This window comes from Engystomops pustulosus, chromosome 9 (genome assembly GCF_040894005.1).
Source record: "Engystomops pustulosus chromosome 9, aEngPut4.maternal, whole genome shotgun sequence".
Taxonomy (NCBI): Eukaryota; Metazoa; Chordata; class Amphibia; order Anura; family Leptodactylidae; genus Engystomops; species Engystomops pustulosus.
In genome coordinates, this window is record NC_092419.1 from 46,754,191 (window position 1) to 46,769,788 (window position 15,598).

Genomic DNA, 15,598 nt, shown 5'->3' on the forward strand with positions numbered 1-15,598 from the left:
TGGAGAAAACATGACTCTTTTATTCAGAAGTTGACTCTTCTATACTCATTTGCATATCAGAAAAACAACTGTAATTAAGGTACAGTGCCTCAGTGGCAGATCATTTTAAGTGATATGGGGTGGACGTTTAAATCCTTTACCAGCAGGTATTACTAGTGTGAGTGGTAAAATACTGGTGACAGGTCTTCTTTAAGCACCAAGTTCCATATGTTGGTCTTGATAACTTCTGTGCAGCCCTGTAGATATCAATCTTCATGTTCATCATCAATTCTCCTAATACAAGTTGGTATAGAGCTCTGAAAAGTATCATGTAATGTCAGGGCGGAATTTCCCCATCATCAATGAGGTCAACAGCTCTGCTCAGGGGTTATCTAGACCCACATAGGAAATGAGATCTCCTATTGGTTCCTAAACAAATTCAATCCCTAAAATAATATTTAAATAAGCTGTGGCTTTCTTCCTTATTAAAATCAGGCAGAGTATGCATGTGTACGGTGCGTCACAAGGAAATAGCATCTGGCCAACACATGATAAAGTATAGGGCATCACCAGAACGCTCACATATCATGTAGATTTCATCTAACAAGACACTATTTGTGAAGAATCCACAATTCATTTATTCATGCGTAATAAACCAAACCTGAGTGCAATAAAGTTATCATGAAGTGAAGAGTAAAAAGAAAGAAAAACACTGCCTGGCTTACCTCTCACTGTCCCCCAAGGTCCAACCTTTCCACAGTGACTGACCATCATAAAGCTTAAAAAGGTATCTATATAAAAAGTGCGGAAGAAGAAAGATTCTATAGTATTACTATAATGTATGTAAATAAATAATCTTGAAGACAAAGCATTTAACAATGTGTCTGCCACCGATACACAGGAGAATAGATAATGCATACTATAAACCATTACAATGGCTGCTCCCGTAGATACGCGGCAGGTATCAGTAAACTTATGCAACAAAAGGAAGCGGCCATTACGCTTGGGTCTTTTGGTGGTCAACCGGTGCAAGGAAACAAAGGCATTAGGGGTCTCCCTCATAACCGCAGACAAGACGTCTCCTGGCTCATGAACGGTATTGCTATGGGTTGGTGGAAGTGACTTGGCACAAGTGTAAAATTGATTGTCTGTAAAATTTCACACACTGCAGCAGTTATAAAAATATTACTCAATGTGATTATTAGACATCATTCAGACACCGCAACATAAAAATATAATACAGAATGCTGGCTGGGTTATCACATACTCTCATACACATTGCATCATTACCAGGGAGGGCGTAACACAGAAGACCCTCCGTAATACATACATAAAGACTGTTACAGTTCTCGCATGACATACATCGTATCCAGCGTGAAAGTGTTAAATAATACACAAAAAAAAAAACTGTGAGATGCTGTAGGTTAGGGTATTGCAAAAAGAGATAGTCAATCATTGTCGCTACTCATACACTGTAGAATACATTGGCCTGCAATGACTTCATTCAGCACAAGTATCTGACAAGCAGCATCCTGGACGCACTGTGTGGCTGTAAACAACCTGCTGTGTGATCCCAGAGACAGGAACATGCAAGGAACACGCGGGATTCTCTCCATGGAGGTTTCCATACAATGTCTGCGTCCAAGGCTCCTGTATTGTGCTCTTTTCTCCGTTGTGTTTGAGGCACTTTCTGGCTGCGGAGCTTGTATCAGTCATCCACTGGTGGTCTACACGTGACTTCTCATTACACAGTTAAGATCTCAAACTCTTCCTCCTCAAACAATTTATCAGTGGATTCAATAAGTTCTGTTGGGAAAGGGAAATAGTCTTTTTACTCAAAAACACTCAAAACTGTGTGAAGCAGCGCAGGTCTCACTGCTGGGTCCCCACCAATCACAAGAACCTGTAAGTAGGTAACTCCATGGGACTTGCCAGAAATAGCCTTGTGGAACAGGAGTCTTCACCCTAGTTTTAGTAATCAGGAGGGTTTCAGTGATCAGACTCCAACTTATCAGCAAGTTAGAGGATAAAAGGCCAATCCCCTTTAAAGAAAATCAGGTTTTATGATCAACCAGGGACATTACTCATAGATCCAGGCACTGTGACTGTGATAATCTTCTTATATTTGTTATCCATGGCCTCCTGCCTTCTACTATAAACTTTTAAAAATTATACTAATGAACCTAATGGTGTTTACAGAGCCCCTTAGTGGTGTAGCTTCACAGGCTGTTAAAATGAGCAGAGCAGGTCTCCCCACACCACTGCACTTGCTCCTGCTGCTAGATTATGAAGGCAGTGGGAGGAGGGAGAAAGCAGGGGGAGGGGAGACATGTTCTGATAATTGTAACAGGTTGTCAATCTGCAGCACTGAGGGGCTCTTGAAAGACAACCAGGAGCCCTTCAGACTCATTAGTATAATTTTAAAAGTTTGTTTTAGAAGAAAGTAAGCCATTGATAACAAATATAAGAAGATTACCACAGCCACACTGCCTGGATCTATGAGTAACTGTCCCTGGTTTATCCATGCTGGAATTTGGTGGTAGATTTCCTTTAAAATCTATTAATAAAAACATCTTCACTCAAGAAAAAGTAATAGCCAATTCTTTCCATAAATCTGTTTAGCTATATTGTACTAAAGGAATACTACAGGAGCACTTCTGCATACATGTTCTCCAATCATCCACAGGATAAATATCCCCCTCCACATGAAGACTTAGTAAACACTTACCTGCACCCGTTGTGGAGACCTCGGGCTTTCTTGGTGGTATAAATGGAGGCCAGTGGGGCGGGTGCTTTGGTGCAAGTTCAAACATCCGTAAACTATGCTTCTGTAAGATTTCCTTGGGGAAAAATAGAAACATCTAATGAAGGATCTAAAATCAAACAAAGTCTTGTCTTGAATACTCAGCTGCCTGTACACATCTACCTTACCTAAGGCTGTCTGTGTAAACTATATGGCTGTGTTATCCTGGGCTCTGAACTGCACTTTAGGGTGCATGTACATGAACGTGTGCCCGCATGGCTACGGCCGGCAGGCAAATGTAAGGCGCGCTGGAGAGGAGGAGGGATGAGCGCTGCTCGCTCCTCCCCTCTCCATAGAGAATAATGGCACACAGATGTTATTACGGCCAAAGATCCTTTTTGCGGCCATGTAGTTCTCACCGAGCCCGGGCGCCATATACAACGAAGGGGGGGTGTAGTGTATATGGAGCCGAAAATTTTAGGCTGTATATACGTCCCCCATACGTTTGTGTGCATGGACCCTGAGACCTCATGAACATGTTTTAGGGCCGTGTGCTAGCCTATTTTCAGCAGATTGCACTGGTCCCCATTTCTTTCTATAGGCTCCTGTCCATAGGTGTGGACACCACAGTCCTGTGCATGAAACGACTGCACAGGTCCTATTGTTGCAGGTCATCACTGAGTGTTGCTCACCCGATGAGCACTGACAGGTCGCAAAGACATCACGTGTTTGAGTGCATGAAGCTTTAAACAAAGACCTATTACTCCCACACTTACCTTTTCTACCGTTGTACACCAACAATCAAAATCTGATTCTTCTTTGCAAAAGAATCCCTAAGAAATGAAGCAAAAATAGATTTAATCAATTTAATACAAGCCAATCAAATAATTACCACTAATTAACACTTCTGAAGTGCATTACAGGAATGCAGATGTTAAAATTATTCTACTTGTAACTGCCTTGCAGGGTTATTCCTACATAGACACAGTGATCGCATGGGGATAGCACATCCCATCACTTTGTGATTGGAGAAAAACCTACTGAAGCAAAAATAAAGCAGCCGCACTAATTAACTGCTGCACCGCCTAAGATTTCCCTGCAGAGTAGCAGTTCTTGGTGATGGAGACACATGACTTACATCACTTCTCTCAGGATCAGACCTCATCAGGCTAAAATCTGATATACAATCACTTTTTTAACACATTGGGGCACATTTACTTACCCGGTCACAGGAGTTCACAGAAAGTGCATTGTCCACCTGTATTGCACCCTGCCGTGATTCACTAAGATTGTGCGCCCAATATCCTGAATATGTCGCCACCCCGCTCAGGTCCCACACAGTTCACCATCTTTTTAGTGGTGCATCTGAGTGCTAGGTTTTGCTACACAAATTGAAAGTTAAATCCCGCGCTCAGTCCGATCCTGCGACGGCCACACCACCTGATCTGTGTCGCATGGAAGCCAGCGTAGCCGCACCACAATTAGAGTCGTGTTCGACACAATCCCGCACACCCACTACTTAATACCTGTGCAAGCCATTTTACCATTGGAGAACGTGCACAGTCCAACGAAAAGCCGTAGTACATGTGCCCCTATGTGAGGAAAGTTATTACATTGTGATCACTCATGTTATTGTGAATAATCTTCTATCACCATGTGGCATGGCTTACACTGCAGTTACTTACTAATGCCACAGATGGGTCCAGATTAAGAATCTTCATCCTGTTAGGATTTTTTTGGCAGTGGTAAGTCTGATCCTGTACTGTACCGGCATCTTCTGTATCCACAAAGGTCTGTGTCGTGTGAGGATCCAAGTAAATGAGCTCATCCCCTTCACAAAAAACAACAAAAAAATTATATAAAGAATACTGTATATATTCAAGTAAGGAGGTGGGGGGCATGTAAGGACATCCTCAAAACTTGCGATGGTCATGGGCAATCACTGGGCACTGAGCACCCACACAAGTATTTGCATTTTGGTTTCAAGTGCACTCCGAGCCTATAGAAGTTATATTTACACATTTCTTAATAAGTTTACTAAGACACTGACCATTTCCTTGCTCAAATTTTCCTTTACAATGTTATTACGCTGAACACCGTCATATGTGATTCATGTATCACAACCTCTCCCCCTGTCAGCAGGTCAGAAATCACCTTTTAGATGAAGGAGGTTCTGTCATGTGACGGGGGTTATGTGGAGCAGGCAGAGAGATAATATTCTTTTATCTATTCATTCTCTACAAGCCGTTCCTATAGCAGATCATCAGCTTACCTGAAAAACCTATGAAGTAATAGGCATTATTTGGTTTTCCACCTAACGCACCGAGGGACTGTGGCATCTTAAAACATTCCTATAGAGAGAAGAAGACATATTACATATCATACAGCAAGTGAATATAATGTCAGGCAATAGCGGTCACTCCTGACATGACAGGTTCTCGGTAAAAAAAATGGCTGTGGAAATTCTTGCAAAAAAAGTTTGTAGAATGAGACACATCAATGTCCACACGTATGTATCAGAAGGCACCCATTAAAGGTAATGGGTGCCTTCTGATACATACGTGCAATGCTTCGTCCATTTCTGAAGCTACTGATACACTTGCAGATAATCACAAGGGGTCCACACTGAGGACCTCAAGTGCTCAACTCACACTTTAGAGAATTTTTTGTTTCAACTGACAAAATTTCTTAGTACTAAACTTCTGAAAACAATAAGATGAGAGAAAACTTACCTTAAAAGCATCAATATAAACAGGATTGATCTGGTTGATTCCCAGACGCAGGGGTACAACTAGCAGCAGCGGCCTCCACGCAGATGAGCCTCTGCTCCAAGCACTTTGGTGTGTGTAAGACGCGCTGTGCCCTGTGCCCCACGTGTGAGGGTGATAGCGGCACATTTTCCCTGCAATAATGAAAGAAATATAGTAGTCATTATACTGGGAAACTGGAAAAAAATCCTTAAAGCAGCTGCTGACTCTTTCTAAAACACCCTAAAGGCGTGTTTACACGTGGCGCTAGCAATGGAGGTGGCGTTTTCATTGAAACACATGCGATCCGCAACCAGCGTCTTGCATTTACAATACATCAGGTGCTGGTTAAGGATCACATGTAGTTCAATGGAAACACATATGCAATCAGGACGAGGCCGCCCAACATAGCACCATGTGTTATTGACAATGTGGGATGTTTTATTAAGTTGTTTATGGCAATTTTTCTATGGTTCATGCTCTTTCTCTATCTTTCAGGCTCCATGCACGTGGCCGTGTGTTCTGGGCGATCTCATGTCCGGGAGGAGGAGGGAGGAGAGGACGAGCACTCCTCACCCCTCCCATCTCCATAGAGAAGTCAAGCAGCTGCTTCCATATTCCACCAAAATATATGTCATGGGCAGGGATGGAAGATTCGGAATTATTCCTACTGATATACAGAGATATATATTTATAGCATCAATCAAATTGATTGGGGTTTTTGCCTTCTGCATGATCAATACTTACAGATTGGACTTGATGGATCTGAATACTTATGGACATGGTTAGAGCTGGCACAAGCTACATACGTAAAAGGTCTATGCAAGCAACACAGTGCTCTCTGTCTAAATAAATGGGAGGAGTGGGCGCCAGACTCCAGGTAGTGCCAATTCCTCCCAAATATTTCATTATTCTTGTGCTGCCTTACCAGGTTCATACTCCATCTTGGAGTTAGTGCACACCATCACAAGTTGCTGTTCATGCCCTCAAATTCTGTTTGTATATTGCTCTGTAGTATATATGAAGGGAGGGTTTTGGGGAAGAGGGAAAAGTTGTGAGAGTATCACTTTAAAATGTAACTTTTATTTGTTTTTATATTAACCAAGACTCGTGTGCGTCTACATACACCATGAGGTTCCAGTGTAGTAATGCAAACCACACTTAATCAATGTCACCGTGGCTATATACTGTAAGCCTGGGACAGTAATACAGGAGGAGGTCCCCTTAGTTTGAACAGTCCTCCTATAATCCAATGTCACGTCCTCTTAATAATTATTATAAGAAGACAAGAGGAGACAGTGGTATATTGTTTGCATCATCCAGCGGCAGGTGCTAATATTCTGCAGGCCGCCTGAGAGCAGAATGCTTCTATGTGTGAATAGAGACACAGTGCCGCGCTGTGTCAGATTCCTTGCTGGTATCGATGCGCTGCGCCGCATGTGTCTAGACACAGTGCGCCAGCAGCTTGCTGTAGCTAGTCTCTGCGTGCTCACACACGGTATGAATTGTATCAGCACCAGGAACCCAGCGCTGCACTGGCTCACTATTGGTATGTATGCTAGCACTGTCCCTATTCTGTGAGCATTGATTAGTGAAGAGTGTCCCAGGTCACCCTGGCTTCTTCTAGGGGCGGGTTCGGCCATCTTTTACGATGTCATTTTTTTAAAATGTATTTATTTATTTTGATTAATAGGTTAATTGTCCAATCGGAAGTCACCATTGGTATGGTAATAGTAAACAATGTAACCAGAGTTTAAGGAGCTTTGTAAATGTAAGAATGTTCTGTATGTTGCAAGCTTTATACAATGTATAGTCCTCCCGATATGTACAGCGTACAGAAGTGTCACACTGTAAACAGGGCCTTACAAAATGGAATTTGTCATGTTTTGGGTGTTCATTTAACACTAGTATTTTTTTCTTCAGCCCAATATTGCTTTTCCTTTCAAATTGGTGCTTAAAAAATATAGTTTTAAGTTAACTTATAAACACGGACAGAGGGTGTCCTATACTTGAAAGCTTCGCTAGCACTGAGAGCTGTAACTTACTTATATCTTCAATGACCACCGTGTTATCCATGGAAACATAGACCGCTAAGGAGTTCCACTCATCAAACAGAGCAAGTTTCCTGTGGATTTGGGAACATGAATTAGCTTGTCGTTGAATGTTTCTATCATATTACATCATGTAGTGGGGGAGGTGGAAGGAGAACTTTACTTACTTTAAAACCTGAGCCACAGTATTTGGTCCAAACCATTCTCCTATAGACTTTCCTTCTCCAACTCCCATCTGTGCTGATTTATTACCCCAAAATGAAGAAAAAGAATGCAATTACATTGGATCTGCATTAAGTTTTTAGCGAGCCTTAGAATTGTATGATATACAGATACACCATTTTATATGAGACCAACAGAAGCGTTGACTAGAATACATGAATATAACGTGGCGAGGGCCTCCACATCATAGCCGGCATACGCTTGTTGTATTCGCCAATGCTGGCAGTGGCACACCCTGCTGATATTCATCTTCATGCAGTGTAGAAATGTGTAATACATGACTGTAGCTTCTCATCCAGGTGCCTGTATCAAGACTTGAACATATCAAGTCCAGGTATCAGCATCAGGACCACATGCTGGACGTTACAGCCATTTCTAATCTCCCATAGAAGCGCGGAGGAAACATAAATATAATACAGTCTATAAAGCTCCCACCAAATGTATTGTACTGTATTATACTAATACTCTCTCTATACTTCATACTCATTCATAGCAGGTAGGTCACACAATTGCTGGTTTCCACTTACATCTCCCGAGCTTCAGTTATGTAGCAACAATCTGTAACTGCTCTCTGCTTCCTCTTATGTGGCTGATTTCTTTATAACATAACTTGCCTAATTATTATTGCCTAAAATGTATTAATGAAACCACTGAGATATGTAAGAAAAGGCTAAAAGGAACCTGTCACAAATAACCCCCACCCCACAAACTGCACACAGTCCCTTCTAGAGGTCTTTATATGTGTTACACTGATGACTCCACAATTCCTTGAAATGTCTCTCATTACACTTGGTTTTTATTTTTTTCTGTTTTTTGTTGGAATTGTAATGTATTGATTTTTTTTGCCTGAACCATTGATACAAATCAATTTCCCCCCTCGGGATCAAGAAAGTTGTATTGTATCTTATCGTTTGGGATTAGAGTCACCATTCTTCTAAAAAAAGACTTTCATTGCTGCCCTCTGTTACTAAAGATCCAGACACGGAGGCAGGGGAGCTCCAGCATACAGTCAGGCTTACATGCCTCCTAACTGACGCTAACACAGAACTCCTTCATTCCCAAGGGGGGCAGGTTAGCAGAGAGACGCTGGCTGTGTGGCTCGCTGAAGAAATAAAAAAAAATCAGCTGCCTTGTTCACCCCACCCTCAGGAATTCTCTTCAGCGGGTGACACACAATCACACACAGCATCTCTGTCAGGAATTCTCTTCAGCGGGTGACACACAATCACACACAGCATCTCTCTCAGGAATTCTCTTCAGCGGGTGACACAATCACACACAGCATCTCTCTCAGGAATTCTCTTCAGCGGGTGACACACAATCACACACAGCATCTCTCTCAGGAATTCTCTTCAGCAGGTGACACACAATCACACACAGCATCTCTGTCAGGAATTCTCTTCAGCAGGTGACACACAATCACACACAGCATCTCTCTCAGGAATTCTCTTCAGCGGGTGATACACAATCACACACAGCATCTCTCTCAGGAATTCTCTTCAGCAGGTGATACACAATCACACACAGCATCTCTCTCAGGAATTCTCTTCAGCGGGTGATACACAATCACACACAGCATCTCTCTCAGGAATTCTCTTCAGCGGGTGACACACAATCACACACAGCATCTCTCTCAGGAATTCTCTTCAGCAGGTGACACACAATCACACACAGCATCTCTCTCAGGAATTCTCTTCAGCGGGTGACATACAATCACACACAGCATCTCTCTCAGGAATTCTCTTCAGCGGGTGACACACAATCACACACAGCATCTCTCTCAGGAATTCTCTTCAGCGGGTGACACACAATCACACACAGCATCTCTCTCAGGAATTCTCTTCAGCGGGTGATACACAATCACACACAGCATCTCTCTCAGGAATTCTCTTCAGCAGGTGACACACAATCACACACAGCATCTCTCTCAGGAATTCTCTTCAGCAGGTGACACACAATCACACACAGCATCTCTCTCAGGAATTCTCTTCAGCAGGTGACACACAATCACACACAGCATCTCTCTCAGGAATTCTCTTCAGCAGGTGACACACAATCACACACAGCATCTCTGTCAGGAATTCTCTTCAGCGGGTGATACACAATCACACACAGCATCTCTCTCAGGAATTCTCTTCAGCGGGTGACACACAATCACACACAGCATCTCTCTAAGGAATTCTCTTCAACCAGGAAAGCAGTGTCAGTTAGGAGGCGGGTTAGCTTGACTTTAAACAGGAGCTCCTTGCCTCCATGACTGGATCTTCAGTAACAGAGGGCATCAATAAAAGTAGTTTTAGAAGAATGGTGGCTCTAATCACATGGATGTGAAACACGTATAAAGGCATCTAAAAGGTACGACGTGTCCTTTGTTAATTGGTGATAGGGGTCGCTAGTGACAAGTTCCCTTTAACAATAAATACTAATTCCTACATAGTTACTACTATGTCTACCACCTTTATTTTTTCATGCATTTATTCCTGTAGGATGATGAAAATGTATTTAAAAAAAATTTAAGTTGATAAAAACTACATTTAATCCACATAAAATACATGAATGGATTGTTCTTACCCATTTGATGAATTGAATAGCAACTATTTTTCCTGTCCAGGAAACACTGTAGGATTTGGTGATATTCTTCTGACTGTTTCTTATGTTTCTCCCACCTCCATTCTACAAGAAATATAAAACAGTAAGTACAGACCACAAACCTGTGTTTAATACAAATAAAGAATATTAACGGAAACATCCCTTTATTTTTGAAAACATGGAGTTAGAATTCAGTCCCCTTCATATATGCATGGGGACTGCACACAATGTGTATATTGTTCTTTTCACATTACGGTTGGGATGTAAGTGTGAAAATGTCCCCCAGAAATATTACTGGACAAACAGACACCGTTTTCAAGAAACCACAGCCAACAAAGTTTTAAAATACAAGATGATGCCATAGAAAAAAAAAAAAAAGCAAAACGGGTTGCACACTCCTGTCCCTCTAAAAAGTATTGTGTCTGACCTCTGCCTAAATGCTGACATATAAGGGCCTGCGCCAGCATCATCTGTCCGCACCGCAGCATACATCCCCAGCCGGCATCGGATGAAGGTCCTGTTCCTCCTGTTATAAGAGCACAAATATCACCAGTCAAATAGTTAACATTCCCATGTTGTATTAACAAAGCTCCACAGCAGTCAGTCACAACTCAAATACTCTGAGCTCCGGGGTAGATACATATCTGTCCGCCAAAGGAGTAACTTAATAACTTAAAGTCTACCAGTAGCTGCAGATAGCGATAAAGGTTGGTCCTGAAGATCTGTATAACCGTACCTATGTGTGTGTTGTTAGTAGCAAAAAAAAAAAAAATAGAAAAATGTAAATATATTCCAGGATTGTAGCTGGATTTGGAGCACTGAACTGCAGATCCTTTCACTAAAATCGAGAATATAAATTAATTGTTCACAGTCCTGCTGCTACAGATTTACACATATATGGTTACACAGATGCCACTCTGCTACTTTATGTGGTCAAACAGCTGCCAAGACTGTTTAATGGCGAAAGTAATCCACAGGAAGTCAGAAACACATATTCTCTATAGAGAAAACAAGCTTTGGTCAGACTGGGACACTTTAAAATACTTTTAAAAACATGAGAACAAAGAACTGTTAACTAAATCTAGGACATTTTTGTTCAAAACTGTAAAAGAAACCAGTTTAGCCACATTACCTGGCTAGTTACCTGATCACATGATATACACATGGAGTAACTTTGTTCAGTGCATCAATTCAATAGCAGGACAGACAAGATACAATGGCCCAGACACAGGCAGCTCTACACTTACCTATGGGAGAAAATTTCTTTCTATATGTAAACCACAAACGGGAGGTAATATCTGATAGAAGATCACATTTTTCTGCAAGTAAGGACAAGATTCCAGGAAAAATCCATATTCACAAATATTTCTCTAAAACGTAAATTTTCTAAACAAAAAATCCCCAGAATTTCAAGTAAAGACAATGGCCCAAACACAGGCAGTCCCTGATCTGAGGACACCCGACCTACAGAGGACCCCTAGTTACAGACAGACCTCTCTGCCCAGTGTGACCCCTGGTGAAGTCTCTGGATGTTACTATAGTCCCAGGCTGCAATGATCAGCTGTAAGGTGTCTGTAATGAAGCTTTATTGATCATCCTTCTTACCATTACAGCAAAAAAAAAAGTTGAAAATCCAATTGTCACAAAAAAAAATGTTGTCTGGAGCTACAATTATAAAATATACCTGCTCCTAACATATAAATTCGACTTAAGTACAAACCTAAAGAACCTATCCTGTATGTAACTGCCTGTACATGAAGTGGTGCAAACTGCCTCTGTACAGTGTCGCAGGCTCTTAGTAAATCGGTTCTATTTTTAGGATGTGACACAGTTGCACCTTCCTTTTTTGCATGGTGCACTTTGCTTCCTGCTGTTGTGACACAATTGTGTCGAATAGCATTAATAAATGTGGCACAAACTCTGACCAATCGCTACCACGTCCCTGTAGGTGAACGGTTTTCTAAAGTGACAAACAAAGTCCAACCGCAACACAAAAGTGGTGCAAAAACACTTCATTACTACATGTGCTCTGCTCGGTTTGTGAGATATTTCCATGAATATGTGGATGTACAGCACAGGCTTTATTTGCCGTCTGCTCTACCAACCTGTTTTAGTGTCATATTGTTTTCCTAAAATGTAGACCGGTTCATCAGTATCTGGAAGTTCTTCTAGCTCCAGGTAATCCGATTCCACAATCTGATCTTCATAACTCGCAAAACCTGCAATAAATAGGAATCATATACATTAATAACTATTGGCATAACGTTACTGCCCCTCCAATGACTCCATAAGTCCACTGCTGTGGACCTTCATAACGGGAATGTTAACCCAAACTTAAGAATTTTGGCGAGGCGTCTCGTCCTGTAACCATGAAAATCAGTTGAGAAAATTATATCAGGGAACACAAAGTGACTTGGCCCGAAATAGTAAGTAGCACAATTTCTATGTCAGTTTTAACTACCACAAAGAAACTCTGTGTGAACAGAACCTAAAATGGCTTAAATTGACTTCCTTATCTGATCATTAGGGGTAATTGAGAATAGAAGTCACTGTAAGCATCTGCAGTGCGCCCCTATACATGTACCTTCCATGGATGCATCAGGGACCGTGAAAACACTTATGTATTAGTCCCATAGAGTATAATGTGGTTATACGAGGATCCAGCAGTCAGACCCCCAGCAATTGGAGACTTATTCCCTATTTTGTGACTAGGGAACCGGAGTTTGTAGTGGTGAACCCTCTTTTAAAAATGTGCAGGAAGAGAGACCACGGTGTATACTGAAGAGGCTTCAGCACTCATACAAGTGTAACAGTCCCATCGCACCCATCGCACACATCAATAAGTTGATAATGATATGGAAGTAGACATAGCTGTACACTCTGCAGTAATTGTTCTTCTTATCTCCAACTTAAATAAATAGGAGCTCCAGTGCAATAGCGAAGCATGGCCACTGCAGAGCGTATAGCGCAGTTTACCTCTGACTTTGCTTATAGTAACAGATCAGTGAAGTTCAGCAACTTTTGGCCTATCCTAAAAATTGCGAGTCCCACACAACCTGTTTAATAGCTTACCATGATTGTGGAAATCTCTGATTAGCCACAACTACAATGAAAGATTTCAATCTGTGTGTGTGCATAAGCCATGGATTTATCTGAATACACTGAACTGTTTTCAATAACTTTCTTTTTGGAAATGATGACACTATATGACTTTCCTATGACAATCCTATATGGTGAGGCACAATGTCTGCCTATGATGCTCATGGGGCTATTTCTCAGGCAGCCCAGAGCTTGTGGCTTGGCCGCATTTTCTGGTTATCAGGTGACCCACATTCATCGAAAACAGTGCAAACTGTACTATGTGCAATGTGCCTGTGTAGTGTGCAGGGTGCGCCAGATTTACAAATTGTGGAGCTGCCCAGCAACTGTTTTTTTCTTTTGGACACTGCACGAAAAAAGTGCCGCATGGTCCGACTGTGCACCGGAACGCCTCTTTCAGGGCAGAAATTTGGGTCACATCAAGCATAGTGTGGAAACTTCTTAAATACTAGTGCAAGCCATTTGCACTGACAAGAACGTGAGCCAATATCTATGGGAATGAGAAGGTAACTTTGATTTACACAACACAACAGGACAATACTATGTCCTGTTGTCTGGCTGCAAATGAATATACAAAGTCCTCCATTATAGCTATACAATCGCTATGTATATATGTATGTATGTATGTATGTATGTATGTATGTATGTATGTATAGGTATGTATATATGTATATGTATATACTAAGGGCCCGATTCGTGTTTTCCCGACGTGTTACCGAATATTTCCGATTTGTGCCGACTTTCCCTGTACTGCCCCTGGATTTTGGCCCACGCGATCGGATTGTGGCGCATCGGCGCTGGCGTGCACGTGACGGAAATTGGGGGGGCGTGGCCAAACGAAAACCCGACGGATTTTTTAAAAAACTGCCGCATTTAAAAAAAAAAGTGTCGCTGGACTCGCGCTTACCTTCACCCACGGTGAACTCCAGTGCGTTCCGATGCTCTTCAGCGCAGCAGCGACCTGGTGGACGTTGAAGGAATTGCCTTAGTGAATCCTGGCTGGACCCGAATCCACCGCAGAGAGCGCGCCGCTGGATCGCGAATGGACTGAGTAAGTAAATCTGCCCCAATGTATCATACTAATAAACATCAGGAATTTTCTCAAAAAGAGAATTTAAAGCACGGTATCCTATGTTTGAGTTGATGAATTGGGTCTGGGAAAAAACTAAGGAGAGACTAGACTACAAGGGTTTCTTAGATTGTGGGGATTCACAAGTAGAAATTTAGCACTTTCGGACTGTTCAAGGTTCTGGCTAGGGAAAGGACTGTGTTTTTTTAATCAAATATTGAACAATGGGGATTTAAGATCTTTTGAAGACCTCTCTGAGGAATTTAAATTAAATAAAAAAAGACTGAGAAGTGCCTATCAAGAGTTTGTAAAAAGGGAAAAATATTCAATGGAAAAGCACCCACTCAGTTCTCTCTTTGATTGTAAAATTAAACAAAAAGGACTAATGTCTAGAGTTTATAAAATGTTGTTGAATAATCAACTGGAAAACAGCGTGGATCACCAAGCGTGGAAGGATTCACTGAAGGTGACTAAACGAATTACTAAAAATTTATATCCCACATTATCTCTCAGGTATTCATTATCCACACGCCAAAACGATGAAAAATGTCCTAGATGCAACCTAGTGGACGCAGACCTAATACATATGTTGTGGCGCTGCCCAAAACTCCATTTATACTGGAATAAAGTGATAGGAAGATTGGCAATAATATTTAACTGTATGATCCCGGCTAAAGCAGAGGTGTGTATTCTGGGCTCTAAGTTTGGGGTTACAGGCTCCTCATGTAGTGTGCTCTATGTGATGAAGGGGTTACTACTAGCAAGGAAACTAATATTATTTAACTGGAAGAATAAATGCCCGCCAAATGTGCAGGAATGGGAGGCTAGAATGGATGTCTTGCTTTTTGCTGAAAGGGAAGGTAAGGGTACGGAAGGGGAAAAATTAAGGAAAGTGTGGTTCGATGTGAGGGAAGAGTTACAAAGTAAAATAAGATTCTAGACGGCTTTATAGCCGTAAAACTTTAAATATGTTTCCTTTTTTTGTTTGTTTGTTTTTGTGTTCCAGCTATACATATACTGGGATATACAGAGATAATCGTCAACTACCAGGGAGGGAAGGGGTGGCTGTATTTAATGAGAATGTTTAAGTAGTCAAGAA

The 15,598-nt window shown here is 41.7% G+C and overlaps 1 protein-coding gene across 1 annotated transcript in view; it reads right to left on the reverse strand.

Moving 5' to 3' along the window:
* Window positions 1-15,598, reverse strand: part of ATG4A (autophagy related 4A cysteine peptidase) — a 25,800-nt gene continuing 10,202 nt past the window's right edge. Inside the window, exons 2-13 of the mRNA XM_072125269.1 lie at window positions 12,437-12,550; window positions 11,579-11,650; window positions 10,759-10,857; window positions 10,314-10,415; window positions 7,688-7,760; window positions 7,515-7,594; window positions 5,455-5,624; window positions 4,995-5,073; window positions 4,408-4,553; window positions 3,499-3,555; window positions 2,708-2,819; window positions 1-1,785 (exon numbers count right to left, since the gene is read on the reverse strand). Coding sequence (XP_071981370.1) covers window positions 1,724-1,785; window positions 2,708-2,819; window positions 3,499-3,555; window positions 4,408-4,553; window positions 4,995-5,073; window positions 5,455-5,624; window positions 7,515-7,594; window positions 7,688-7,760; window positions 10,314-10,415; window positions 10,759-10,857; window positions 11,579-11,650; window positions 12,437-12,550 — 1,166 coding nt within the window. The 3' untranslated portion in view covers window positions 1-1,723. The remainder of the gene's footprint in view (window positions 1,786-2,707; window positions 2,820-3,498; window positions 3,556-4,407; window positions 4,554-4,994; window positions 5,074-5,454; window positions 5,625-7,514; window positions 7,595-7,687; window positions 7,761-10,313; window positions 10,416-10,758; window positions 10,858-11,578; window positions 11,651-12,436; window positions 12,551-15,598) is intronic.